The 27,746-nt window shown below is 54.1% G+C and overlaps 1 protein-coding gene across 7 annotated transcripts in view; it reads right to left on the bottom strand.

Moving 5' to 3' along the window:
• Positions 1-23,583, bottom strand: part of LOC100396718 (cytohesin-4) — a 36,934-nt gene extending 13,351 nt beyond the window's left edge. For 2 of the 7 annotated variants that reach the window (XM_078340094.1, XM_035271951.2), the window contains exons 1-8: positions 23,466-23,583; positions 11,468-11,550; positions 10,591-10,655; positions 8,972-9,038; positions 7,313-7,431; positions 5,656-5,736; positions 3,356-3,468; positions 701-849 (exon numbers count right to left, since the gene is read on the bottom strand). In XM_078340094.1, the coding sequence (XP_078196220.1) occupies positions 701-849; positions 3,356-3,468; positions 5,656-5,736; positions 7,313-7,431; positions 8,972-9,038; positions 10,591-10,655; positions 11,468-11,550; positions 23,466-23,484 (696 nt within the window). In that variant the 5' untranslated portion in view covers positions 23,485-23,583. Of the gene's footprint in view, positions 1-700; positions 850-3,355; positions 3,469-5,655; positions 5,737-7,312; positions 7,480-8,971; positions 9,179-10,590; positions 10,656-11,467; positions 11,551-21,272; positions 21,485-23,465 lie in introns of those variants that run through there. The other 5 variants (XM_078340111.1, XM_078340089.1, XM_078340108.1 and 2 more) reach the window with 5 other exon arrangements.
• Between the last annotated feature and the right edge of the window lie 4,163 nt (positions 23,584-27,746).

The raw sequence follows: 27,746 nt of genomic DNA, 5'->3' as shown, positions 1-27,746 counted from the left end.
GTCTTCCAGGCTGGCACCCTCCCCCTGCCTCCAGAGCAAGACAGCCGCAGAGACGGCAGATCTGTGTCTCCAGAGCTCCATCCCCACAGTCAGCACGGCTTGTAATTCACATGTATATGGTCCTCCCACCAGACCCCGAACTTGGATTGATTCATCCTTGGGGCCCTGTGCTGGGTGCAGAGCCTGGCGTGGTGTAGCGGGGTGCAAGCTATTTGAGAAAGGGGCCAGAGGCTTGGCTCCTGCCAGGCTCCCCAGCTCAAGCAGGGCCTCTGGAAGACCTCAGGTTCCTCCTCTCTAAAGGACAGCGGGCTTAGAGCAGAGTGTGAGGGTTTTCCAGCCTGACACGCCGAGAGTCTAAGAATCTCTATTCTCAGAAATAAACCTGGGTGTGTGAGGTACCCTTTTGGGAAGATGTGAATGATGGCTGCCCAGAGTCTCCCAAAGGCTTAAGTCTGGGTGGACCTCCTGGGTGGTCCATCTTGGACATCTTCCTCAAGATGGGGCCTCTCGTGGGCAGGCGGGTTTCAGGACCAACCTGCTTTGTGACGGTGCCTCTCAAGACAGTCACAGCCTGGGTGGGCCGTATCAGCCGAGTCCCCACTGGGGGCTGTCTATATCAGAGAAGCCCCTCCCCGGCCATCCCTCTAAGGATGCGCCCTCCTGGATGCCCAGGCTGGGCTGGGTGAGCAGTGCCTCTCACCCGCAGCTGGTCCTCCGGCAGGTCGCTGCCATTGTTGATGCCACGATTCATGGACACAAAGCGCTCGAAAGGCGGCTTGTCCCGGACGTTGGGGTTGTGGAGACTGGTGTTGAGCATGATGATGGAGAAGGACAGCACGTAGCAGGTGTCTGCGGAGGGGACAGTGGTCACAGTCCTGGCCCTGGTCACTCTCCCCGCCTCTGCCCTGGTCCCCTCTAGGGCTCAGAATCTGCTGTCACAAAGCCCTGAGGGTCCACCTTGTCCTCCTGGCTTAACCTTTGAGGCCCAGCCTGCCCACCCATCACACTCTTGCTGGTCCCCACCCCCCCCTTAAAGGAACCTCAGTCTCTCTTTCTGAGCCCCTTCCCACCCCCGAGCTGTGGCTCCTGCTGGGCCCCCCGCCAGGCCTGCCCTCCCTTCCTTCCGCTTCAATCCTCCTGGCTCAGCCACGGCACCAGGCCTCCTACCCTCGGAGCCCTTCCAGCCCCTGCCCACTCTGTTCTCTGCCTCTCAGAACTCGGGGAACACTCATTGTTGGCAGCACTGTTCAGGGCTGAGCCATGTGCTGCTCCGCGATCTTGCGGGCATGTGGGGCTTCTGAGCCCCAGCGCAGCTCCCATTATTCAGACTTTCACGTGCTCAGGAGGGAGGCTGGGCTCCTCCTGGTTACCCCAGGTTACCACCGTGGGGTCTTTTGTGGAGTAACTGGGCCCTGATTCCAGCTGCGTCTCCCACTCTCTGGTTGACCCTGGGAAGTACCTGACCTCCCTGACCTTCAGCTTCCCCATCCTTGACGTTCAGAGGTTCACGTTTGAAGTAGCTGCCTGTTGGAGAACGTCGATGATTCTACCTCTGATAGCAGTGGCACTGAGCATTGTTGATGCTTGCCCTGTGCTAAGCTCTCACACCCCCGTGCCCATCCTCTGAGGCAGGTCCTGTTATCACTCCCATTCTACAGATGAGGAAACCGAGGTGCAGGAGGTTAAGCTGTATGTGCCCAACATCATAAAATTAAGAAGTAATTGGACAATGATTCAAATCTGGTCTTTAAGATGCCTTATTTCCTACCAGAACTATGTATTGAGTGCATACTCTGTGCTGTGGGCCTGGGAGTCATTGGTGATCGGCCTGATAGGTTCCCTGCCCTTACAGGAAGTTTAGACTTGTGACAAATAATAAACAAGCAAGCACCAAATTAAGATCTAACTTGAGTACAGCAAATGCTCTGGAGGGCTAGTCCGTGGACAGCCAGGAGGTGGTGTGCTTGAGGACAAGTCATTTCTTTTCTTTCTTATTTATTTATTTATTTATTTATTTTATTTATTTTTACGAGATGGAGTCTCACTCTGCCACCCAGGCTGGAGTGCAGTGGCAGGATCTCAGCTCACTGCAATCTCTGCCTCCCGGGTTCAAGCGATTCTCCTGCCTCAGCCTCCTGAGTAACTGGGATTACAGGTACGTGCCACCACACCTGGCTCATTTTTGTATTTTTTGTAGAGACGGGGTTTCAATGTGTTGGTCAGGCTAGTCTCAAACTACTGACCTCATGATCTGCCCACCTCGGCCTCCCAAAGTGCTAGGATTACAGGCATGAGCCACCGCGCCTGGCCAACAAGTCATTGCATCTCTCTGAAGCTATCTTCCATGCGTCAGGGAGGGATGGGGAGACTACTGACCTCAAGCAGTTGATGTGAGGATTGAGTGACTTTGGCCGGGCGTGGTGGCTCACGCCTGTAATCCCAGCACTTTGGGGGGCCGATGCAGGAGGATCACTGGAGGTTAGGAGTTCAAGACCAGCCTGACCAACATGGCGAAACTTTGCCTTTACTAAAGATACAAAATATTAGCCAGACACGGTGGCGGGCGCCTGTAATCCCAGCTACTTGGGAGGCTGAGGCAGGAGAATTGCATGAACCTGGGAGGTGGAGGTTGCAGTGAGCTGAGATCACGCCATTGTATTCCAGCCTGGGCAACAGAGAGACACTCTGTCTTAAAAAAATAAAAAAATAAAAAGGAGTGCATGGGGATTACTCTGCATACAGGGTTGGTTATTGTTACAATAACTAGAGCCAGAGAAGAGGCTGGGATAAGTTGGCTATGCTGGCTCCTCACCCACCCTGTCTTCTGGATGTCTTCACATGGGCATTGTGTTAGCCCTGGGAGAGAGAGGTATGAAGGACTGACCTTTGTGGATCTCCTTCTATGCACCTTTTGCCCCCTACACCCTGCCCAGGCCGTTTCATGCTTCTAGGCCTTTGTTATAACTGCAACTCCTACCAAAAAGGCCCTTTCTCTCCTAACCTCCTGGAAAACTCCTATTCATCCTTCAAAACCCTATTCTGGACTCACTGCCTCTGAAAAGCCATCTTGGACATGCTGATTCCCGTACGCCTGCCCTCAGACAGGGGTGCTGCTCCCTTAGCCTTAGCATCCTGTGCCATCATCTCCTGCCTCCTCTCCTAAGAACTGTGTCTCCAGGCAGCTCTCTCAGATAAGCACCCAGCAGCAATGGAGTTGGTGCTCAGTGAGGGTACTGAAGGGGTCTAGGCTTCCAGGGTCTGGGTACTCGGGGGAAGCCTGAGGGGGTCTGTGGAATGTATGCCTGGCAGTGCTGAAGGGGTCCCAGAGCCCGGAGTCCCACTCCCCTCCTGGCACCTGTGGACTGGAAGACACCCGGGTTGCAGAGGCAGTATCGAGTAGCAAAGGCCTCCATCATCCGGTCTATCTTCTGGGCCTCACCCGGTAGCCGGAAGCTCCACAGGAACTGCCTGGGAGAGAAATGGGGCCACGGGCAGCGAGTGGGTGGGGGTCTCTCAGGGGCCCCAGGCAAGCTGCCCAGACTCTCCCAGGCTTAGTCTCTGGATCCTGTAAATGGGAGGATCTGTAACTGTCACCTGGACTCACTGGGAAGTGGGACTGGCACCAGGGAGTCCCAAGCCCTCGGGAGGTAGCCAAGAAAAGCCTTTTCTTACAGAATACAGAACGAAGCACACACCCCTGCTCCGTACATTGGAATCCCATCGCTGACTGCAGCCCAGCCTGCCTCAGCTGGAAAGGGGCCCCTGCCTGCCTGCCTGCCCCGGGTTCTGTGGCTCCCTGCACCTGGCCTTTGGGCCCTGGGGTCTGGCAGTGGGACCCAGTTGAGGAGAGGGCGGGGCAGGGGTTTCCCCTTGCTAGGCCTCCCTTTCTTGGAACCTCAACTTCCTTCTAGCTCTGGAAGTTGGCAGTTTCCACAGCTTCACACTCAGTTTTCTGTGGGTGAGAACTGTGCCTTATCTCTCGCTTCTCCTGGGCTTCACACAGTCCTGGGCACCTAGCAATGGCTCACTAAATATGTATGAGTGAATGAATATGCAAATGAATGAATGAAGATAGGAGACTCCCAAGTTACCTACCCCTCTTCCTTAAAGAGCTGGGAGTTAGAGAGCACTGGATGGGGGTGGCTTCTTTCTTCCCTGTATTGTAAACTCCTACTCACCCTCCAAAGCCCAGATCAGATGCCCCTTCTTGGAATGAGTTTCTGAGCAGCAACAAGACTTACTAAGCGCTTACTGTGGACCAGTTCTAAACACTTTCTCATGTAATCTTCACAATCCAATGATGTTGGCACTATTATTATCCCCATTCTATGGATGAGGAAACTGAGGCACAGGGAGGTTTATTTTTTTGTGAGACAGTCTTACCCTGTTGCCCAGACTAGAGTGCAGTGGTATGATCTCGGCTCACTACAACCTCCACCTCCTGGGTTCAGGCGATTCTCCTGTCTCAGCCTTCAGAGTAGCTGGGATGACATACCCGCCACCACCCCCAGCTGATTTTTGTATTTTGTGCATGTGTGTGGCTTGCTCAAGGTCACATGGAGGTGAGTAGCAAAGCTGAGATTTGACTCCAGAGTTTGTGCTTCAAGCTGATAATTGTACGGTCTCTGTAGCTGTAAAAATGAGTAGCAACGGCCAGGCGCGGCGGCTCACACCTGTAATCCCAGCACTCTGCCAGGCCAAAGTGGGCAGTTCAGGAGGTCAAGAGAATGAGACCATCCTGGCCAACGTGGTGAAACCCCGTCTCTACTAAAAATACAAAAATTAGCTGGGCATGGTGGTGCGCGCCTGTAGTCCCAGCTACATGGGAGGCTGAGGCAGGAGAATCGCTTGAACCCAGAAGGCAGAGGTTGCAGCGAGCCAAGATCACGCCACCACAGTTTAGCCTGGTGACAGAACGGGACTCTGTGTCAACAACAACAAAAAAATGGGTAGCAACAGTACCCCAATTAGGAACTAATAAGTAATAATAATAGTAATAAATGGAATACATACTAAGTAGTCTTGTGAAATAAACTAAACATGCATTAGGCTGGGCACAGTGCCTCACACCTGTAATCCTAGCCCTTTGGGAGGCCAAGGTGGGTAGATCACAAGGTCAGGAGTTCAAGACCAGCCTAGCCAACATGGCAAAACCCTGTCTCTACTAAAATACAAAAAATTAGCTGGGTGTGATGGTGCATGCCTGTAATCCACCTACTTGGGAGGCTGAGGCAGAAGAATCGCTAGAACCCGGGAGGCGGAAGTTATGGTGAGCCGAGATCATGCCATTGCACTCTGGCCTGGCGACAGAGTGAGACTTGGTCTCAAAAAATAAAATAAAATAAAAAACAAAAAAACATGCACGAATCCAAAAAGTAGAATGACGGTAATATAGTAATAAAGATTAGAATAATTAAACACGGTGTGGCAGGACCCCAGCATAGTAGGAAGGCAGTGTTTGCAGGGCACCAGGGCCTTTTCCAGGCGGTCCCCCTCAGCTCTGTGAGGCAGCACCATCATGAACTCATTTTTGTCCCTTGCCTCCTCCTCTTTGCTCCCAACCCTTTGTACTGTTAGCTGTGTGGATCTCGACAACCCCAGCCACTGGGGCTGTGCCACCCTTGAGGGCTGGGACCCCACCCTTGGACCACTCACCTGAGGGCCTGGACGAGGTTGAGATTGGCGAACTCATGGCAGTCCACGAAGGCCTGGAGGACCTGCAGGTTGACAGGGTCCCTGGGGAAGGGGTAGAAGGGAGGGTGTGACACACTTGGGTACTTGCTGGCACCCAGAGAGCAGAGAGACATCTGTCCCTCTGGGGTGCAGCTGCCATCTGGTGCGTTCATGCCTGTCCCACCCATATCACACCCCGAGGACACACCCTTGTCCTCCCATGCAGACACCTTCACGGCTCACCAGCACTGGGCTGGCCCGGGAGGGGAGCCCTGGCTCTGAAGTGGCCTTGCCTCAGTCCAGGCCTTCCTCATTTCCTGTAACTTCCCACCTGCTGACCTTGCTGAAGCCACTTGACCTCCCCAGCCCCAGCTTCCTCATCTAAGGAGACAGGGGAGTGAGAGAAGCCAGCCTCCCCTATATCCTCCCTCTCCCCAGCTCCTGGAGCAGGAGGGCAACCTTCTCGCCATCTCCATCCCCTGCTCACTCTGGGAGGGAGGTGTCCTCCGGAGCTGGGGAGAGTGCTGTTGACTCCCTGGTCCAGCTTCACCCCTATATCCTGGCCCACCCCACAGACCAGCCCAGTCCTTTGCCCAGAGCTCTCCTGCAGATCCCCACCTCCTCGCCTGCTACATCCTCCCTCTCTCCTCCCACCCAGTCTAGATTCTTTAACCTGTTTCTGCCCCAGGACATTTGCACTTGCTCCTCCCCTGAGACGTCTGCGCTGCTCACTCCCTTACCTCCTTGACGTTTCAGTCAAAAGTCACCTTCTCCGTGAGACCCTTTCTGTCCACACGATTCTAAATCACAGCCCCTTCCAGCCTCCCTCCCTCCCTTCCTTCCTGTCTCTCTCTCTTTCTTTCTCTCCTTCCTCCCTCCCTCCCCATCCCTCCCTCTTTCCGTTCCTTTCTCTCTCTCTCTCTCTCTCCCTCTCTCTCTCTTTCTTTCAATGGAGTCTCACTCTACCACCCAGGCTGGTGTGCAGTGGTACAGTCTTGCCTCATTGCAACCTCCACCTTCTGGGTTCAAGCAATTCTACAGCCTCAGCATTCCGAGTAGCTGGGATTATAGGTGCCTGCCACCTATAATGTAATGAGACTGGCTAATTTTTGTATTTTTAGTAGAGATGGGGTTTCATCATGTTGGCCAGACTGGTCTCAAACCTCTGACCTCAAGTGCTTCGCCTGCCTCGGTCTCCTAAAGTGCTGGGATTACAGACGTGAGCCACTGCACCTGGCCCATCCCCAGCATTTCTGACTTCCCTCCCCTGCTTGATTTGTATTCCATAGAGCTTATTTTCTAAGATATTTTGCATATACTGAGAGCTGTCTCTCCCTTTAGTGTGGACCTCCTGAGGATGAGAGCTTTGTCTGTCTTATTCACTGGTGTACACCCAGGGCTTAGGGTGGTGCCCGGAACACAGCAAACCCTAGGCGGCCTTTATTTGTTGGATAAATGACCAAATGAATGAAGTCGGTCTGGCTTTCACTGAGAATCTGGAGGGGATGATCCGTGAGCCTCTCAAGCCCTAGGGGTGATGCCTTTCCTAACATAACCCGTTCTCTCACCTGCACATCCCACACCTGTACACACTTCACACCTCCATTTCCTGCCTCTCCAAAGCTTCACACCTTCTTACCTCTCCCCCAGGTAGGTCCCGATGGCTGTCTTGTTGAGGCCCTCCCCTTTATACAGGAACCGAGCGATGTCCTGGATGTCGGGGGTCAGCAGCTTATGCTCAATGAAATACTGGATGCCCTGGAGTGGCAGGCAGAACCCGTTAACAGCTGCCGCACAGAAGCCGGCCTGGGAGGGGGAAGGGAGGAACAATCTCCCGTGGCCAGAGCCCTGGGGCCTGGCATTCTGATGTTGGCACAGTCTGTTCTGGGAAGTTGTGACCCCTCCTTCACAGGAGCTGCCTTTGTGAGGTGGTGAGTTCCCCATCACTGGAGGCGTGCGAGAAAGTCAGCTTTCCTGCCATGAGCCAGGTTTCATGCTGGGTACTCCCCAGGGTCCCCTCCAGTCTGACGTTCTTTTATTATATGCTTCAGTGATTCTAGGAATTTGTAATTCTAAGATTCAATGATTCAACCATTTCTTTTGTTCCCCTAAAACTCGTATTATTTTAAAATAGTGTTTCATTCTTTCACACAAGTCATCTATGTCTATTGTATAAAAGTTAGAAAAAAACAGCTCAATCAAAAGGGGAGGAAATTGCCTAGGCCCTACCTACCGCTGGGAGGTAGACAGCTTCCATTGTGGTGACCTTCCTTCCCTTTCTATATGAGAATGTGCTCAGACTGCGCCTGTCACATTTAAAGCTGCTTCTCAGATCTGACAATATCACAAACATCTCTCCTCACCACCCGCGAACTCAGGGTTTGTCATCCTAGTTTTAGGAGCTGGAGGGGTTGGTCTCTGGTTCCACTTGAAGATTCCTCTGTATTCCACTGCTGGAAGGTAGGCACAGCCCATGAGGGCCGAGTGACAGGTAGAGGGTACAGAGGACACCCCCGGGTGCTCGGTGAGTGTGTGAGCCTGTGGGGGTCCCTGTGGATGGGAGCAGGAGTCCAAGGGTCCGTGGCTGTGAGAGGTGAATGGGCCTGTGATGAGGACAAGCGCCTTCTAAGCCAGAGCAGTAGATTTCCAGGGACCCCAGTTTGGCACTCTCTGCTGGCTGCTCTGACCCCACCTTGGTGTGTCTGCCTGCAGCTTCCTTCTGTCTCCATCCTTTCAGGAAAGGATGCCCAGCTGCCACCTGGTGGGGTGAGGGGTGGGGCTGGGGTTGCTCTGAGGCCAGGGGGGTTGGGAGTGGTATGGGGGAGCGAGGTGGCCTGGCCCTGAGCGCTGACCCTACCAGCAGAGGGCTGGGTGGCAGGACCACAGGACTGACTCTCCCCCAGCCCAGGGCTGGAAGATGCTTCTGGAGCCTGAGCCCTGGATCCCAGGGCCTCACTGTCCCAAGTCACATTCTTGGAGAAGGAAATGGAGGCCCAGAGTGGGGAAGGGACTAGGCCAAGTGTGCGGAAATCATGGGACTAGGCCAAGTGCAGTGACATCATGGCCTCCACAAGGCTCCTGGCTCCTACTTTCTGCACCAGGGCGCTTATGCCTTGGAGTAGACAGGGCCCCCAGCCGGAGCTGGCCATGGGGTGCCGGAAAAGATGCTCAGCGCTGGTAGGCCCAGCTTCCTCCTCTGGAAAGTGGTCATGTGTCAGCTGAGGGAGGGAGAGAACACCGGAAAGGTGTTCCCACGCGGCCCCCGCACCCTGCGGCCCGGCCCTCCACAGCCACCTACCTTTGCGGGCTCCATGTTGAACTTCTTGCGACCGATGCACAGATCCTTCTCCTTCTGGGCCATCCGGCTGTGGACATGAGGACGTCAGCCTCGCCGCCTCAGGACCCTGAATTACCCTCTCCACTCCCCAAGGACACTTGCCTCCGAGGGAGCCCATATTCTCTAGGGACCTCCAAGTGGGATCCCCAGGCCCTGCATGGGAACCACCTGGGCAGGAGAGAGAAGTGCAAGGCCTGGGCTCCTCCCAGAGCTCCGCAGTGCCCCCCCCCCCCGCCACGCCCAGCACGAGCATTTAGCCGCTCTCGGGGCCCCGGAGCTGCCGTGCGGGAGACTGTGGGGGGGCCCTGTGCAAGAAAACGGGGACAGGGAGCAAGGGCTGAGTGTGTGGGTGCTGGAGCCAGGCTCCTGGATGTGAAGCTGAGCTGAGCAGCTTTGGGCGAGTCACCCCCTCTCTCTGGGCCTCGGTTTCCCCATATGTAAAATGGAGGTGACACCACCACCTGCCTGCCAGCATTGTTGAGAGGTTGAAGCACCTAAACATCGAGGTGGAGGTGTGTTATATTGTTATGGTGTGGCTGGGATAGGGGAGCTGGAGAAACGGCTACTTGTGTGTGTGTGCACATGTGCGAGTGCGCGTGGGTGTGGTGGGGGAGGAGAGAAGGCTGGACAGGCGTGGACAGGCAGAGACCTAAGGGCTGGCAGGAGCAGGATGCGGAATTCCCAGGACATCGAACGTCAGTCAGTGCCCTGGGGCCCTAGGGGACTATGTAGCAGCCCTAACCTTCTTGTTGCATAAATGAGGAAACTGAGACCCAGAGAGCGACAGGATGTTTCCCAGGTCACAAAACAGTGGGAATTTTTTGGCTGGGCGCGGTGGCTCACACTTGTAATCCCAGAACTTTGGGAGGCCGAGGTGGGTGGATCATGAGGTCAGGAGTTCGAGATCAGCCTGACCAACATGATGAAATCCTATCTCTACTAAAAATAATAAAAATACAAAAATTAGCCAGGCGTGGTGGTGTGTGTCTGTAATCCCAGCTATTCAGGAGGCTAAGGCAGGAGAGTCGCTTGAACCCGGGAGGTAGAGGTTGCAGTGAGCTGAGATGTGCCACTGCACTCCAGCCTGGGCAACAGAACAAGTCTCCATCTCAAAACAAAAACAAAAAACAAAACAAAACAGAAAACAGTGGGAGTTTTCCATAGAGGCGGTGCAGGTGGCTGGCCCCGGTCAGTGGTAGTGGGGTGGGATGGGGCCAGGCTCCTGTACTCCAGGAGCCCTGGGCTTCCTGGTCCTAGCCCTTTGGGGCTGAGCTTCCCTCCTCCCCACCCATCCCAGGATGGACGTGGCCAGTGATGGGTCAGGAGAGACTTTGGGTGGGGGAGGGGAGGAATGCAGTGTCTCTCAAGAGAGGGTCAGCCTGGAAGCAGGGACTCGGCCAGACCCGGGTGGGGCTGGGGCTGCCCTCTTCCTATCTCGTTGTTGCTACCTCCTTCGTCAGGGCCAATCCCTGATTTCGCCAGGCCCCGGGGACCGGCCATGCCCCTGCTTGTTCAAGGCGTATGACATCCCTGGGAAGCAACCGTGGCAGCTTCTGGGGATCCCCACCCAGGCCCCTCACCTCTCCTCTGCACTCTCGAAGCAGTCGATCTGGGCAAACACATCTGCGATCTCATCCTTTAGCTTCTGTGGGGCGGCAGGGGGCAGGACAGAGAAAGTCAGGGGTGGAGGCCAGAACCCGGGGGGTTTAAGATCACAATGACCCCTCCAACCCCTGGGTATGACTCTCAAACCTGGACTCTCCCTGACCTCTGCCCTGAGACCCAAATCTGAGAGACCCTCCATTGACAGTTCCCCTCCCTGGATGTTGCATAATCTCAAAATCCTATGTTTAACTGTCCCCTCTGTCTGCACCCATGCCTCCGCTTGTTTTGGGGGGTGGGAGTTCCCAAGCCCCCACCCCTTGCCCAACCTATTTCCAATCTTCCCAGCTCTCTGCTCAGCAGCCATGAAGTCTCCTGCCCTCTAGCCGAGCCTATCCGAAAAGCTGGCCTCCCGCTGCCCGCCTCCCCCTGCCCTCCTCCCTGCTGCCTGCCTCCCTCTGCTGGTGTGTTTCTGTAGCACTGTATGGAGCCTGCCCTTCCCCGGCTCAAATCCCTCCCATGGCTCCCTACTGCCTCCTCAGTTTCTTCCCCAGCTTCTCTCTGGCTTCCCTTTATTTAATCTGTTGCTCACCCTGGACTAAGTGCCCACTGTGTGCCAGGTACTACGGGGATACCACGCATAGGCAGCAGAGGCCCTGGTTTCAGGGACTTTGCAATTCCCCTGGGCTTTAGAGAAGAGGACGCTGACATGGCATGCCCACAGATGCTGCTCCTGGGGCTGGGGCCAAGGCTGATATGGGCCAGAGTTGGCCACACTGTCTGACCAGGCTGGGTCAGGAGCTGGTGGGGTGCGTGCAAGCATGCGGGTGGTCATGGACGCGAGTGTGCGCTCACCTGGATGTCCTCCAGGAGCTGCTTCCGGTGCCACTTGATCCTCTGCAACTCTTCCGCCTCCCCGCTGCTCAGCTCCGCGGGCTCTGCAGAGAGAGAACCGGCTTCACCCCCTCGCCCTCCCTACCTCAGGGCCCCCTTCCCTCCAGAAGCTCAGGAATTGTCCTCCTCACTGAAGCCTGCCTCCTCCAGGAGGCCTCCCCAAATGTCTTTCTAAAGCAGCCCTGCTCCCTCCCGTCCTGCCCTGCTTCCTGTTTCTCCCACCCCCTTGTGTAGACACAACCCCCTCCCACCCCTGCACCCCATGAAAGCATCTTGTTTCCTTGTATCTTTTCTGTCTCTCCCATTAGACTTTTGGCTCCATGAGAGTTCAGCTGTTCTATTCTTTTGCTCACTGCTGTGTCCCCAGCACCTAGAAAGAGGCTGACATGTCAGAAGCACTCAGTTAAACACTCGCTGAACGGCATGCATCCTTCCCTGGATCTTGAATCTCCTCCTCCGATAGCTCACGGGCTCTTTATTTATTCACCTATTTATTTGGAAAACCGAGAAGAAGCATAGCATTTTCCTCACATCCCATTGGCCAGAATGTAGTCACGTGGCCACATCTAGCTGCAAGGGAGGCTGGGAAATGAGCCTGTAACCGGGTAGTCCTGTTGCCCTTACTATGTACAATGGGGAGGCCAGATCTGGGGGACATTCTATAGTCCCTGCCCCCAGATACTGAGGCTTAGAGAGATGAGGTGACTCAATCAAGGTCCCACAGGGAAAAGGTTACTGAGCCAGAATGGGACCTTGGATTGGGCTGACTCCAAAGCCTGTGTTCTTTCATCTCCACCTGGAAATGAATTAAGTAAAACTTGGGCCAGGCGCGGTGGCTCACGCCTGTAATCCCAGCACTTTGGGAGGCGGAGGTGGGTGGATCACAAGGTCAAGAGATCCAGACCATCCTGGCCAACATGGTGAAACTCCATCTCTACTAAAAATATAAAAAAATTAGCCGGGTGTGGTGGCGCGTGCCTGTAGTCCCAGCTACTCGGGAGACTGAGGCAGGAGAATCACTTGAACCCAGGAGGCGGAGGTTGCGGTGTGCTGAGATTGCACCATTGCACTCCAGCAATGTGTCAGAGTAAGGCTCCAACCCAAGAGAAAAAAGAAGACTTGTGTGTGCTGGCATTCTATGCAAGTGCTATGATGATGCCCACAACTGGGTCAGCTGTCCCATCTCCATGCTCCATGGTGGCTTCTGTTTCAGTCACAACACTCTCCTTCTTTGAGTAACATGTCCTCCCTATTACTCAGAGAGAGTCCTCATCCTGAGCCTGGGGCCTCCACAACCTCTCCAGCCTTGGCAGCCAGCCTTACTCCCTGCCATTCCCAACAAGAGCCTGCCAGACCAGCCTCCCAGCTCCTTCCTGCCCCAGAGCCACCTAGGACTCAGTCCCACTTCTCCATGTTTGCCCAGGCAGCTCCCATACTCTGGAACACCTTCTCCTGCCTGCCGAAATCCTCGCTGACCTTCAAGTTCCAGCATCAGGAAGTGTCTGGCCACGTTTTATTCAAGGGTTTTACAAAGATAGACATCATTTCCCCCAAATGAGTGCAGAGGGAATGTTGAGCGCTCCCTTTCCCAGCTTCTCCCTCTCGTGACTAAGCAGCTGTCATGGATGTTGAGATGAAAGCCCGTGCTGAGATGGCAGGGCACCAGGCTGGATGGAGCCCAGGTCCCCAGGCAGTGGTGCGGAGAAGACTCATCACATTCACCTGGACCACCGGTCCGCTTGGACTTCTCAGTGAGAGAGAAATCAGTTTTGAGACTGTTTCGGTCGCTATTATTCTGAGTGTCTAAGCAGCTAAACCAGAGACATACCTAATACGGCATCCTCATCTGCGAAGCATGGACCATAACCCTTACCTCAGAGGGCAGCTGTCAGGAAGAAAAGAGCTAGACTTTCTCAAACACCCAGCAAGAATCCAACACATCCTGAGTCAAACATGCATACAGTGGGTGCCGTGTGCATCCGGCTCTCCTCGTCAGGACCAAGGTGCCATCACCCCAGCTGGTGGGAGTGAAGCCTGCTGATCGCTCACAGCTGAGTCCTTCCCAGGCACTAGCCTCAGCCGATGCGTGCTGCCTCACCCGGGAGTTCCCCCGACCACGGGCAGCCACTGTGATAAAAAGTCAAGATCCGTTGCCTGGTTTCAGGATGTGCCTCCGTTTTCAGATCCAGAAACTCAGGACTGAAAGAGAGGCTGGGTCCCGAAGGAAGAGTCCTACAACGTTGTGGCAAGTGTCTATGGCAATGGCTCCCTGGTTCTTCCCTAGAAACACCTGTGGCCATTCACTCCGGTAACTGTACACTGGGGAAAGGGGAATATCCAAACATCCTGAGGCCTGTTGGACACAGAATCCAAGTTGACAGCAGCGCTCAAGACTTAAGTGTCCTCAAGGGCACCTTTGAGTAGGGGGTACGTAGAGACCAGGTGGTAAGTGAAGCCCTGGCCAGGTCTGGCTCACTAGGGGTCTGCTTGCTTGGTGGCCAGTTTCCTGGTCTTCAGACATAGAATTGGAATGGACGTCCTTGGTACTTGACTCCATACTGGTACCTTGGCTCACGGGGTCAGGATCCTTGTAGTGGGAATAGCTATTGGGAAATCTATGAAGCTGATGCATCATCCCCACAGCTAAGAGATACCCTGAGGGGAAAGGCAGGTGTGAGTGCCATGCTTGGGACCTAAAGGATGCAGGAGCAATGGCCCTCACCCCATTCCCAAGCACTTCTCCAGTCGGGAGGATGGCCGCAGACAACTACAAACCAACTGAGGAAGCCCCAGCTGCAGCTGCCCGGCCAGATGTGGTGTCTGCCAGAGCAGAGGAACGTGGCCCTGCAAAGGGAAGGAGGATCATTGGGAAGGAGGACCAGGAACAGCTGGCATCCACATGGGGTGGACAGCTGGACCCTTTTCCAGGCCTGGCCCCCGGAGCTATAGGAACCCTCCTGCCTGCTCTCATAACATAGCCCAAAGAATCCTGAACCAGGATCCACAGTGGCTCACCGTATGGTGACAGTGTATTAACTGAACCAGATGTGATAGAAGAGGCCTGGGTCAGATAGTGGGAGAGGAGACCGACAATGATTCGGGGACTTGCTGCATTAGCGAAGCTTTCAGATGGTGCCATCCTTTCCGGGACAGCTCCTCCAAAGTCAAGAACAATGTTTTCCTATTGTGTCTTCCACTGCTTAGCAGGAAATATAATCACCTGGTGGGTATGTGAGCTCTGAGGCAGCCTATTCTAGCCCTGGGGAAGCCACTACCACCCCCTCACTGAGTGACATGCAGGGCTGCCAGCTGTGAGATCCACTGCCGGAAAGGATCTGCAGCAGGTGTGTACCATGGTACGAGGGCCTGCTTGGGCCGTGCCACCTGGTGGACCCTATGGGGTATTAGCAGTATCAGGGATGGGAAAGACTCCATGTGCAATTTATGGTGGGTCCCAATGGGAGAAAGCAGTGTAGACCCCCAAGGGTTATGCAAGAAGGCCAGGCCACCTGCAGCAGAGAATTACATATTATGCACAAAACAGTTCCTGGAATGGCACTGGGTCCTGGTAGAGATAGAGTGCCAGCCCACGGAACATCGCGTAACTAAGTAGCCCACATGGGTGCATCTGACCCACTAAGGCAGAAGGTCAAGCAAGCGCAAAGTAGTCCTTTGAAAGTGGTACATCCAGGAGTGTGGGACAAGCCCTAATGTGTATGATAAATTATATTGTTTGCTGAGAACCGCTGCAAGGAAAACCAAGCCGGCCCTCCAAGCGGAAAACTGCTCCGGGCATTTCAAAGCAGCAAACAGTATATGTAAATTACACAGCAGTTCAAACAATTCGTTAAGAGCAGGATATGTATGTGACCCTGCCCCCCCCCCCCCCCCCCCCCCCCCCCCCCCCCCGTGGCTTCCTCCTGAAGAATACTTTGTTTCTTTCTTTCTCTTTTGAGATGGAGTCTTACTTTGTAGCCCAGGCTGGAGTGCAGCTGCGCAATCTCGGCTCCCCACAACCCCCGCCTCCAGGGTCCTGGTTCAAGCAATTCTCCTACCTCAACCTCCCAAGTAGCTAGGATTACAGGCATGAGCCACCATGCCCTGCTAATTTTTGTATTTTTTAGTAGAGACGGGATTTCCCCATGTTGGCCAGTCTGGTCTTGAACTCCTGACCTCATGATCCGCCCGCCTCAGCCTCCCAAAGTGCTGGGATTACAGGTGTGAGCCACCGTGCCCGGCCTGGAGAATACTTTCTAGTTTGTCTTTAATCAGTGGTAGGCAGGCATCAGCTGTCTGCCTGGTTTATTTTTGTTTGAGAAAACACAGGACACCTGTTTGTTAATAATAATCACCTGTTCAGAGATAATACGTACGTGGGTCAGGGTCTGCTTGAGACTCTCGGCCGGGAAGCGGAGGGCCGACGGCCCCTGATAGTCCCACTGAGCTGTGTCTGTTTCTTAATTCCTTTGGCACCACCTGGGTTGGGGTCTCTATGGCTGAGCTGGTCTCGGTACAGGAGCAGGTGTGAGCAGAGCCAGAGGGCTCTAGTAGGTTTTGGGGATAAGTGGCCCAGACCCTCATGTCACCCCCGGCTGGTGCACAAGGGCCCATCCCTCAGCTTACACTGTGGCCACATGGCTGGGTCCCTGATGACTTTCTGGCGATGGAGGAAAATGCCCAAGGTTGGTTGCAGAATGAGTTGGCTTGGAGTTTGAAAGTGAAAACTGGTCAGTGACTGAACTATAGCCTGCTCAAAGGTATCCTGGAGAGACAGTGGTGAGGGCAAGTCCTCCCAGGGGGCAGGGCTTTGGGCAGGGCACCTGGCCATCCACTTCCTGTGGAAAGAGAAGTGGCTTCTTGAAGTCAGAATATCCATGCATCACAGGCGGTGGTGACTGGCTTGACTTACTGGTCAGAGGTCAGCAAGAAGGAAGATGTGAAGATCAGAAACATAGAAGTCAGGAGAAGAGGCAGGTGGATGACCCCATGGGAGTGGGCACAAATTGTGGAGAGTTCTGTAAATCACGTTATGTTCACCAGCAAGCACCCGCCACAGGAGAGGCACAGCAGCGCCAATAGCTTGGCCAGTGGGTAGCCAGTTTCTGGCCAGCCTGCCTATGGCAGGCACAATGGGTGCCTGAGTATAGCAGCTGTGTGGCCTGGGTAGGGTGCTACGTGGCCATGCTTCCATGCCTCCCCAACTACTGCCACCACGGGACATCCATTCCGCCAGCAACAGGGACGAATGCTGAGCCCATTGCCTCTCCAGAAGACCGGGGGCAAATGGATTCCAGTAGACCCCTTCTATTCTGCAAAAGTCAGCAATCCATCTTGCCTGGAGTCAACATGTGTTGGAAATGTGTTTGCCTTTCCTGCTCACAGAGCCTTGGCCAGCAACACTAACTATCCAGAGGCTTAGGGTGTTTGATCCACCGACACAGCACGCTGGGTGACGTCACAGTGGACCAAGCAAAGATGGTGTGAAGTGAGCATGTGGCCCCGAGACCCACCAGTCCTCTCTAGCATTTCACCGGAAGGTGCCGGCCTGACAGAGGCACCTGGGGCGGGCTTGAGAAGGTGCAGCTGAGGTGTCAGGCTGGAGGTGACATCCTGCTTGGATGAGGTACCATCCTCCAGGAGGCATCATACACCCTAAATCTAAGACCGCTGTGTGGTGCTATGTCTCCCCACGGTGGCCCACGAACCCAGGGGTGGGAGTGGGACTGGCCCCACCTGCCATTCTCCTAATGACCCACTCTGGTGTTTCTTTTCTTTCTTTCTTTTTTTTTTTTTTTTGAGATGGATTCTGGCTCTGTCACCCAGGCTTTGGAGTGCAGTGGCACGATCTTGGCTCACTGCAACCTCTGCCTCTCAGGTTCAAGCGATTCTCCTGCCCCAGCCTCCCCAGTAGCAGGGATTACAGGTGTGCACCACCACACCCAGGTAATTTTTGTATTTTTAATAGAGACGGGGTTTCGCTATGTTGGCCAGGCTGGTCTTGAACTCCTGACCTCAGGTGATCCACCCATCTTGGCTTCACAAAGTGCTGGGATTACAGGTGTGAGCCACTGTGCCTGGCCCACGCTGGAGTTTCTTTCTGTCTCTGCAGGTCTACAGGTCATGTTTCCAGGACGGAGTTGAGGGGGACACTTATACCAGGGGACAGAGCAAGAGTCTTTTGACACTTCAAGCTCATAAGCACCTACTCCATGCCAGTCTCTGTATAAATGCTGTCATTTAATCCTCTTTGAAGTAGGTATTTTCCTGTTTGAGACACTGAGGCTCAGGAAGGTGAAATGACTCACCCCAGGTCTCACACCCGGGAAGTGGCAGTGCTGGGGTCCGCACCCTGGTTTGCTGATCCCCCACCTCTGCCCCAGGAGAGGTGGATTCTCAAGCTGTTTGGGACATGCAGGGATGGAAGGTGTAAGGGCCACCCGTGTGGAGACATAGAGCAGGGACAGCCGGGGAGGCAGTGCTGGAAGCTGGCTCCGGAACTCCTCCAGTAGGAGCTGGGAGGAAGGTCTCATCCATGGAAAAAAACCAGTCACCTCGGGCTGCCTTAGAGGTGAACTCTCAGATTCTGTTTTGTTTTGTTTGTTGCTTTATACGGGTTTCCTGTTGGCCTGGGGTTGTGTTTCTGCCCGGGCGCACCTGCTGGAGGAGGCCGAGTGGATTCCAGACTGGCTGCTTGTCTGAGAGAAGCCAGGGTAGGTTCTAGTGTTCCTACGGATGCTCCACTGTGCGAATGGCCAGGAGTGAGTGACAGAGCCCCTGGGGCTCATCCTAGGCTGGACTTCATCAGCTCTTGGCTCCCACCTGCTCCCTACCGGACTTCATCAGCTCTTGGCTCCCACCTGCCTTCAGGACCTGGGGAATCACTCATAGGTCCTCTGTTCCAAGCTTCAGTTCCGACCGTCCCCCTATGTACTGCTCTTGTCATTGTGCCCAAATTGAACTTCTAGAATGCCCCCTCCTCCCCGTCCTCTCCCTGAATTCCTGAGCCCTGGAAATGATCCATAGTTCCCCAGGAGGCAGCCGACACCCACCTGGCTCTCACCCCTTGGATCTCCTCCATCACCAAGTCCTGTCTATTTCTTTCTCCTTCCATGATCCCACCGTCTTCCTGGGCACTGTCACTTTGCTTGGGGGGACTTTCCTGCCTCTCCTACCCATTCTGGTCCTGTTTCCCATGGCATCCCATTGTCCTGGGGACAAAGACCCCAAATCTCCCCAGTCCTGCTGTTTCGTCCCCTCCATGCTCCCCTCACACTTTGCCCCTCCTCCTCCCCAGCTCCATGCTCAGCGTCCCTGACTGCCCTTCATTCACTCCCCTGAGCTCTTGCCTTCTGTGGGGAAGTAGAAAAATTCCTTTTTAACGTGTGCTAATGACTTTGTGGAGCCCTATCCTATGTAGCTGTTAGATATGCTTACAGGCACGCAATACATTCTGTGTCCTTGTACTTTAACCAAGATATCTGTGCTGGACGTGCTCACAGGCATGTCTCAGCTCTCCACTGCTTTTACCTGTTTAGAAAAGTTTTAAGTTGTCAACCAATTGGGTTTTAGTTTAGATTGTGAGGTCTGGCTCCAGCCAACAGAGAGCAGACACAGCAGTAAGGACCACCCCAAATGCGTAAGGAATAAATTTGTGTGTATCCCTTTGTTCTTTGTACTCTTGTGGCATGATGGCTAGTGAGGGTACCCTTCCTGCAGCTCAGGAAGTAAAAATTGCGTTGCTGAAAGATCCTTTGTCTCAGTGCTGACTTTTCTTGGTGGCACTGAGCATCGATTTCCAACACTTTCCCAAAGTCTTTGCGCCACCACTCCTTGCGCCTAGAATATGCCCTTCCTTCTCCTCTGCCAGCAGCTCCTCCTTATGTCCTACTCTAGATCCCCTTTCAGGGGTCTTCCTGGGTTCCATCTAGGAGCCATCCCCACCCCCACCCCTTGCAATTCCCCACAGCATTTCTGGGATCTGCATGGCTCCATAACCAAGCCATGCCCTTGGTTAAGGAAGGCATGCCACCGAGCACCTACGGTGTGCCAGGCCCTGTGCACTCCGGGCTCTTCCCATCCACTCTCCCATTGAATCCCACAACCACTCTGTCAGGAAGGTATTTCCAGGCTCATCCTACAGGTGAGGCCCCTGAGACTCAGAGAGGCAAAGTGTCCTGCTGAAGGTGACACAGCTGGAGGGTGGCAGGGCTGGGATTCACATCAGGGCCCATCTGGGGCCCAGAGGCCACAGCCCTGATGTAGAGCCTCCAGAGCCTGATCAGTCTGTACGAACCGTCAAACACCTGTCAGACGCTAAACCTGGGTTTCTGACAGGGTTACATGTTTGAGAATAAACACAAGATGCAGAATGATGCCTGCAATCGCCCCCACCCGGCCCTTGCAAAGCCAACATTGTAGAGCTGGGGAAACTGAGGCACGGTTCCCAGGGGAGTGGGATTGCATGGGGATAGTAAGCAGGTTGCTCGCGTCTTTACCCCACACCACTCCTTTCGTACTCCCTTGTGGGTGACAGTGTGTTTGTGAATCCTCAGTCCCCTGTCCCCTTCTGATGGGGCCCCGTCCCTAGCAGGTGGCAGTCAGTCAAAACATCTGAACCCACATGACGGCGCCGATGGCCCCAGGCCTGCTGTATCCTGACATGGTGCACACGGAGCCTCCTCACCCTTCCCCTATTTGTTAAAGAGTGGTGATTTCTCCCCATTTCAGAGTTTAGGGCGTTGAGGTTCAGGTAGGGCCACTAGGACACAGCCTGAGAGGGGCCGCTTCTGATTCTAAGCCTGATAAGAACGGAGTTTCAGGCACTGGTGTAGGCTCATGGGAGACGTATTTTTCTCTCTCTCTCTCTTTCTTTCTTTCTTTCCTTCTTTCTTTCTCTCTCTCCCTCTCTCTTTCTTTTCTTTCTTTCTTTTGACGGAGTTTTGCTCTGTGGCCAGGCTGGAGTGCAGTGTAACAATCTCGGCTCACTGCAACCTCCGCCTCCTGGGTTCTAGCGATTCTCCTGCCTCAGCCTCCTGAGTAGCTGGGATTACAGGCGCCCATCACCATGCCCAGCTAATTTTTTGTGTATTTTTAGTAGAGACGGGGTTTTACCATGTTGGCCAGGCTGGTCTCAAACTTCTGACCTCAGGTGATCCGCCAACCTCAGCCTCCCAAAGTGCTGGGATTATGGGCGTGAGCCACCGTGCCTGGCTGGGAGATGTATTTTTAATTATACTGCTGATACACAAAAACAATAAAATCACTATCACCACCACCACCACCGACCCCGTTTCCTCCTCATTTATCTCTGTGCTTCTCACAACCTTGCAAGGCACCGCTTGGACCCCCCCACCCCAAGTCCCCAGGCCGGCGAGGGTGCCCATCTCCCGGGCTCCTCCTCACTTCCCCTTTGTCCTTCCTCTTTCCCGTTGTATTTTTAGAAATTTTGAGCTTGCAGCCCTGCTTCCAGGACAGCTGGCCTCACTTCCCCTTTCCAGGCAGGAGGAGGGCACCGTCTCAGGGCCCTAAAGTCTCAGTGGGAGGGACCCTGGGGCAGAGGGGGTGTGGGCGGAGCTGTTCCCCGCCCCAGCCCACACGCCCTACAGGCTCTGCGGAGTGCGGCTTCCTGTCCCCCAGCCCAGCTGCCTGTTTTTAACCATGGCTGCCTGGCCTGTCTACTCTGCACCAGCGCAGTGCTCATCTTTGCTGCCGGCCCTCTTGCCTTCCTGGCAGGCCCTGGGGGCGCCGGGGGCGGGGGGCGCCTTACCTGTTTCCGGACACAGGCCCACCGCAGGAGAGCGGGGGAGGCAGCCCTGGTGGGAAACTGAGGCCCCACAGGAAGAAGAGATTGGTCATGACCACAGGCAGGATGGCGCAGAGCTGGAACCCCAGCGAGATCCGGCTAACGCCCTATCCCCGCTTCCCCAGGCCAGGCCAGGATGAGGGGATCCACACTGAGATGACAAATAATCGGAACTCAGAGAGGGGAAGTCACCGGGCCATGGAGAAGCCTCAATTAAGACCCACTCTACGCAACAGGGAAATGACCTCTCCTCCCTCCCCCTGGCCTCCTCCTCCAGGAGGTCTTCCCAGATCTCCTCTGCCCCAGTGAGAAAAGTGCTTTCTCTTATCTCTAGGTCTGTGTCCATTTGCACAGCTGGGTCAGGGTCCTGCAGAATCTGTCTCCTGCCTCTCTACCCCACCCCCAACATTCAGACCCACACCTGTCCCCCAGGGTTAGGCCCATGGCTGGGTCACTGCTGTCCCCAGCACTGCATGGCACACGGGAACATCGGTTATAGAGTGAATGAACGAAAAGACCAACCACTCAGTGGAGAACCAGTGTTTGCTGTACTGACCCCATTTAATCCATTTCCTCCCTAGTACCAGCTGAAGCAAGCAGAGACTCCCCTTCTGGCCCCCGAGGCCCCTCCTCTGCCCTCTCCACAGCGCCGGCCAACCTGGGCTTTCTTCCTCAGGTTCTCATCCCTGCTCTGCCACGGACTGGCCGTGTGACATCAAGCAAGTCAGTCCTTGCCTCCAGTTCACCTCTGGGGCCTCAGTTTCTGTATCTGCACCATGGAGAGAGCCACCCCTGTAACCTCAGTATGTTAGGACCACAAAGGACAAAGCACCCTGCTGGACACACAGGCGGGGCTTGCATCTCAGTGGGTGCCCTCTCTGCCTCGTCCCACCCTCACATCTGCTGAGAGGCCTGAGCCAAGAGCCGCCCCTCTCGGGGTCTCCCTGTGCCTGCCAGGTACCCCACCAGCTATGCTCACTGAGTTGTGATTGTGGGAGCCCCCAAAGCCCACAGGAGAGGCAGGGGTCAGAGAGTGAGTCAGTGGCCAGGGTTCGGTCCCGCCCCTGCTTTAGAGAGGCTGTTTTCCTCCCTTGGTCTCTTTTCTCCCTTCTTCCACTGGGGTCTGTTGAAATGGATCAGAGGTTCCCTAACTGTGTTCCCTGCAGCCCGGCCCCGAGGCTTCCATCTGGGGGTGGAGTGGGGGGAAGCCCAGTGGGTGGGGCCAGGATGCTCCACGTTAGGGGTGCTCCTGGACAAGGCTGAAGTCACCTGGACCCGGGGAGCAGACAGCTCCCACCAGCCCTTATGTTCTGAAATTCCAGCAGCCGTGTTCAGTAGAACGGTTGCGGTTCTGGAGCACGCTGACATCCAGGGTGCAGAAACTTGGCCCCTCTTCTGCACCTTCCATTTGCCTCCCAAAGCACGACCCTGCCTGTTCTTTCCCTCACCAATGTTGCAGCCTCTTTTTCCCTCTTTTCTCCCCAGACACGCTGTCCTAGTAGCCAGGGAGGATTTCAGTCAGGCCCTCTGTTGCTCACTCCTGGCCCTCCCCTGGCTCTAGGCAGTGTCCTCAGCCTCCCCAGAGACCACCCCAAGCCCAGAGGGCCAAGAAGGGGCCTTGTATCACCCAGACAAACGTTGCCATCACCAACATCACATCATCATCTTAATCTCAGAGCACTTTTCCCAGTCCACCTCTGAGCCTTTGCACCAGCTATTCCTTCTGGCTGGAATGTTTGTTCCTTAGAAACCTCCTTAGCTGACACCTGCTTCATGATCTGGGACCCCTCATTAGATAGCATCCCCTCTTGGGGACCTGTTCCCCCACGCCCTCCCATCTTCCTTGTCCTGCTTTACAGTCCTTCATCCTACCTGCCATCAACGGACATGTGACATGACCTTAGAATCACTGCCTGTCCCCCGCTCTAGGGCACAAGCCCATGAGAGTGGGCACAGCGTGCCTTTACTCACTGCTGTGTGCCCAGCCTCTGGAACACAACTGGACACCTCGGCTGAGCCCGCAAATGTTTGTTTCTTGCAGCTGCATTTCTGCCTGTACTGTACTCCCTTATCTAGGACCCTGTGAGGCAGGGGCTGCTGCCCCCTTTCTAAAAGACAGGATGCTGAGGCCCAGAGAGATCGACCCCAGGTGCTTACCGTGGTGGCACAGGTCCATTCCGATGCCCCTGGGGGGAAAGATGACCTGTGCTCCTGTCGTTTGTGGACCCAGCTGCTGCTCGGGCTGGCCTGGCAAGGATGCGTCACCTTGACTGTCACAGGCCCCTTCCTGCTTGCCCCGCCCGGCTCTGTGTGGGGAGGAAGTCAGTCCTGGCCCACTGGGGTCTCGTGTGCAGGCTTCTGACACAGCAGCACTTCCTAAAAACTGGCAGAGTTTCGTACAGCAGGGACCTCTGCCAGGGAGGGACAGAGGTGGAAAAAACAAACAAACAAAACATGAAGTGAGGGGAGGGTCAGATAAAAAAGAGAAAGTGAGACAGAGAAAAACACAGACACATAGGCACACACACGTGCACAGGCACGCGCACATGCACACACGAACACACGTACACCCGCACATGCACGCACGTGCACACCCATATGCACAAATGCACACTCGAACACACACATGCACACACCCACACATGCACACACGCACACGCGAACATGCATGCACACACGTGCATACCCACACAGGCACAAACACATGCACACACACACGCACACACGCACAGACACGGCGGACAATGTTCACTGAGGGTGAACCCTTCTCCAGGGGACTGGGGCATTTACCTGGCAGCCTCCTCACATAGATCCCATAGGAACAAGCAACTTGGGCAGACCTAGCGGGACCAATAGGTTCCACCCCACAAGCTCTCTTCCAACTCCCACTTGAGAAAAGACAAATGAATCCAATGGTAGGAAGGGGCTTTGCTTCCCTTCAAAGAAATACCTGTTTTTTTCTTGTCTAGTGAGCAATCGGGTAATATGTTCTGTTTTCCTTCTCCCCAGGCTGCTGGGAAGCTCATCATCAAATCCAAAGCTCATCAACAGCCATTCTGTGATGTCGTATGAACTTTGGGGCCTGACTCAGCTGTCTGACTCTCAGCTCTGCCCCTCAGGATCGATGTGGACTTGGGCTAGTCAGCCTTGCTTTGCTTATCTATCTATTTATCTATCTATCTATCTATCTATTTATCAATCATCTATTTTTTGGGATGGAGTCTCACTCTGTTGCCGAAGCTGGAGTGCAGTGGTGTGATCTCGGCTCACTGCAACCTCCACCTTCCAGGTTCAAGTGATTCGTCTGCCTCAGCCTCCTGAGTAGCTGGGATTACACATACATGCCACCACACCGTGCTAATTTTTTATATTTTTAGTAGAGACAGGATTCCAACGTGTTAGCCAGGATGGTGTCGATTTCCTGACCTCATGATCCGCTCGCTGTGGCTCCCAAAATGCTAGGATTACAGGAGTGAGCCACTGCACCCGGCCTGCTTATCTATGAACGGGGAGTAACACTAACTCCGGGATTTAGTTTTTTTTTTTTTTTTTTTTGAGACAGAGTTTCACTCTTGTTACCCAGGCTGGAGTGCAATGGCGCGATCTCGGCTCACGGCAACCTCTGCCTCCTGGGTTCAGGCAATTCTCCTGCCTCAGCCTCCTGAGTAGCTGGGATTACAGGCTGCACCACCATGCCCAGCTAATTTTTGTCTGTTTTTTTAGTAGAGACGGGGTTTCACCATGTTGACCAGGATGGTCTCGATCTCCTGACCTCGTGATCCACCCGCCTCGGCCTAACTCTGGGATTTAGAAATGATGGAGTGAGAGGATGTGTCAGAGATGCTTGGGACATACGAGGTGCTCAGTAAGCACGTTCTCCTTTTACTTCCATTTTCTTCTTTGGTTAGAATTCATCATTTGTTGCTTGTGCCTTTTTGGGCAGGTTGGTTCAAATCCTTTCTAGGAAAAGCTGTGCTATAAACAAACAGCTATGAAATAAATGTGAACTCCCTATAACTTCATGGCACACGAAGGTTTGTTTATCTGTTTCGCCATGACTCTGCAGGCCACATGAGGGCAAGGTTACCTTTTGTGCTCTGGTATCTGGTACAATGCTGGTGACATAGAGGGTGTGCAAGTGTGAAATGAATGAACTAATGAATGAATGAATGAATGAAGGGAACATGGTGGAGATCATGTGGTGGATGTGAACTCTAGCTACAAGTTCATCTCCTTTCACTATGCCGCCTCTCCTGTGGTCAAGGGGCAAAGTCTATTTCCCAAGTCCTTCCTTGGAAGCTGAGCTGGCCTTGGGCATCCCTTTGACCAATAGCATGTGGCAGAAATGATGTTCCGTGATGTTCAAGGCTGAGCTTTTTTTTTTTTTTTTTTGAGATGGAATCTTGCTCTGTAGCCCAGGCTGGGGTGCAGCGGCGTGATCTCGGCTCACTGCAACCTCCGCCTCCTGGGTTCAAGCAATTCTCCTGCCTCAGCCTCCCGAGTAGCTGGAATTAAAAGTGCCCACCGCCACACCTGGCTAAGTTTTGTATTTTTAGTAGAGATGGGGTTTCACCATATGGGTCAGGCTGGTCTTGAACTCCTGACCTCATGATCTGCCTGCCTCAGCCTCCCAGAGTGATGAGATTACAGGCATGAGCCACTGTGCCTGGCCAAGGCTGAGCTTTAAAAGGCCTTGCAGCTCCTGCCCTTGCTGTTAGCTCCCTGTTTGGCTGCCATGAGAACAAGCCTGGGGTAGCCTGTTGGAAGAGGGAGGACCACAAGGAAATAGGCTGGGCTGTCCTGGCTGTGCCCTGGTTGCTGCCTTACCAGTGAGGCCACGGGACACCAGAAGAAGAACCATCAGCTGAGTCTCACCCAAACTGCTGACCCCATAGCCCTCTGGGAAATAATTTGTTTTTGTTGTTGAAGTCAATAACTTTTGGGATGCTTTGTTATGCAGCCAAAGCTTGCTGATACAGAAGAAATCCAATGCTGTCATTTCCTCGGAGGGAAAACCGAGGCTTATTTCCGGGAAACACTTGACCAAGTTGGAACTTGAGTGAGTGCCAATTCAGGCCCAGAAGCCAGGCCTATGAAGTCCCAGTCTAGCGTGCTCAGGACTTTTGAACCCACCCCACCACTGCTTCTCCCCAGCCCTTACCCCACCCTAATATAACTCATGGTTATTTTCTGGAAAACTTGTTACAATTATTTCCATGGTAAGCTAGATTTTTCTTTCTTTTTCTTTTCTTTTCTTTTTTTTTTTTTTGAGACAGAGTCTCGCTGTCACCTGGGCTGGAGTGCAGTGGCGTGATCTCGGCTCACTGCAACCTCTGCCTCCCAGGTTCAAGCCATTCTCCTGCCTCAGCCTCCCAAGTAGCAGGGATTACAGGTGCCCAACACCACACCCAGCTAATTTTTTGTATTTTTTTTTAGTAGAGATGGGGTTTCACTATGTTGGCCAGGCTGGTCTCAAACTCCTGACCTTGTGATCTGCCCACCTCAGCCTCCCAAAGTGCTGGGATTACAGGTGTGAGCCATCGTTCCAGGCTAACTAGATTTTTCTTAACTGCTTTGGGCCTGAGGCCCAATGAACAATGTCCTCCGTCATTTTAAAACTAGAAGTGTGGAGAAAGATGTAATTCCCTGCGCAGAGAAATTTCACACTGCAGGTCAGAGACTGCTGTCTGCAGAAAGCCCGGCTTGCAGGAAAGTGAGACCAGCCTGGCCCACATGGTAAAACCTCATCTCTACTGAAAATACAAAAATTACCCGGCCGTGGTGGCGGGCTCCTGTGATCCCAGCTACTTGGGAGGCTGGGGCAGGAGAATTGCCTGAACTTGGGAGGCAGAGGTTGCAGTGAGCCCAGATCATGCCACTGCACTCCAGCCTGGTAACAGAGTGAGATTCTGTCAAAAGAAAGAGAGAGAGAGAGAGAGAGAAAGGAAGGAAGGAAGAAGAAAGAAGGAAGGGAGAGAAAGAAAGAAAAGGAAGGAAGGAAGGAAGAAAAAGAAAGGAGGAGAAAGGAAGGAAGAAAGGAAGAGAAATAGAAAGAAAAAGAGGGCCGGGAGCGGTGGCTCACGCCTGTAATCCCAGCACTTTGGGAGGCCGAGGCGGGTGGATCACGAGGTCAAGAGATCGAGACCATCCTGGTCAACATGGTGACACCCCATCTCTACTAAAAATACAAAAAATTAGCTGGGCATGGTGGCGCTTGCCTGTAATCCCAGCTACTCAGGAGGCTGAGGCGGGAAAATTGCCTGAACCCAGGAGGCGGAGGTTGCAGTGAGCCGAGATCGTGCCATTGCACTCCAGCCTGGATAACAAGAGCGAAACTCCATCTCAAAAAAAAAGAAAGGAAGGAAGGAAGAGAAAGAAAGAAAGGAAGGAAGGGGCAAGTCTTGCTTGCAAAGTTGGCCCTTGGCTGGTATCTGGGAG

This window comes from Callithrix jacchus, chromosome 1 (assembly GCF_049354715.1).
Source record: "Callithrix jacchus isolate 240 chromosome 1, calJac240_pri, whole genome shotgun sequence".
Classification (NCBI taxonomy): domain Eukaryota; kingdom Metazoa; phylum Chordata; class Mammalia; order Primates; family Cebidae; genus Callithrix; species Callithrix jacchus.
The sequence above is the reverse complement of the archived record's forward strand: the minus strand, read 5'-3'. Positions and strand labels throughout refer to the sequence as shown.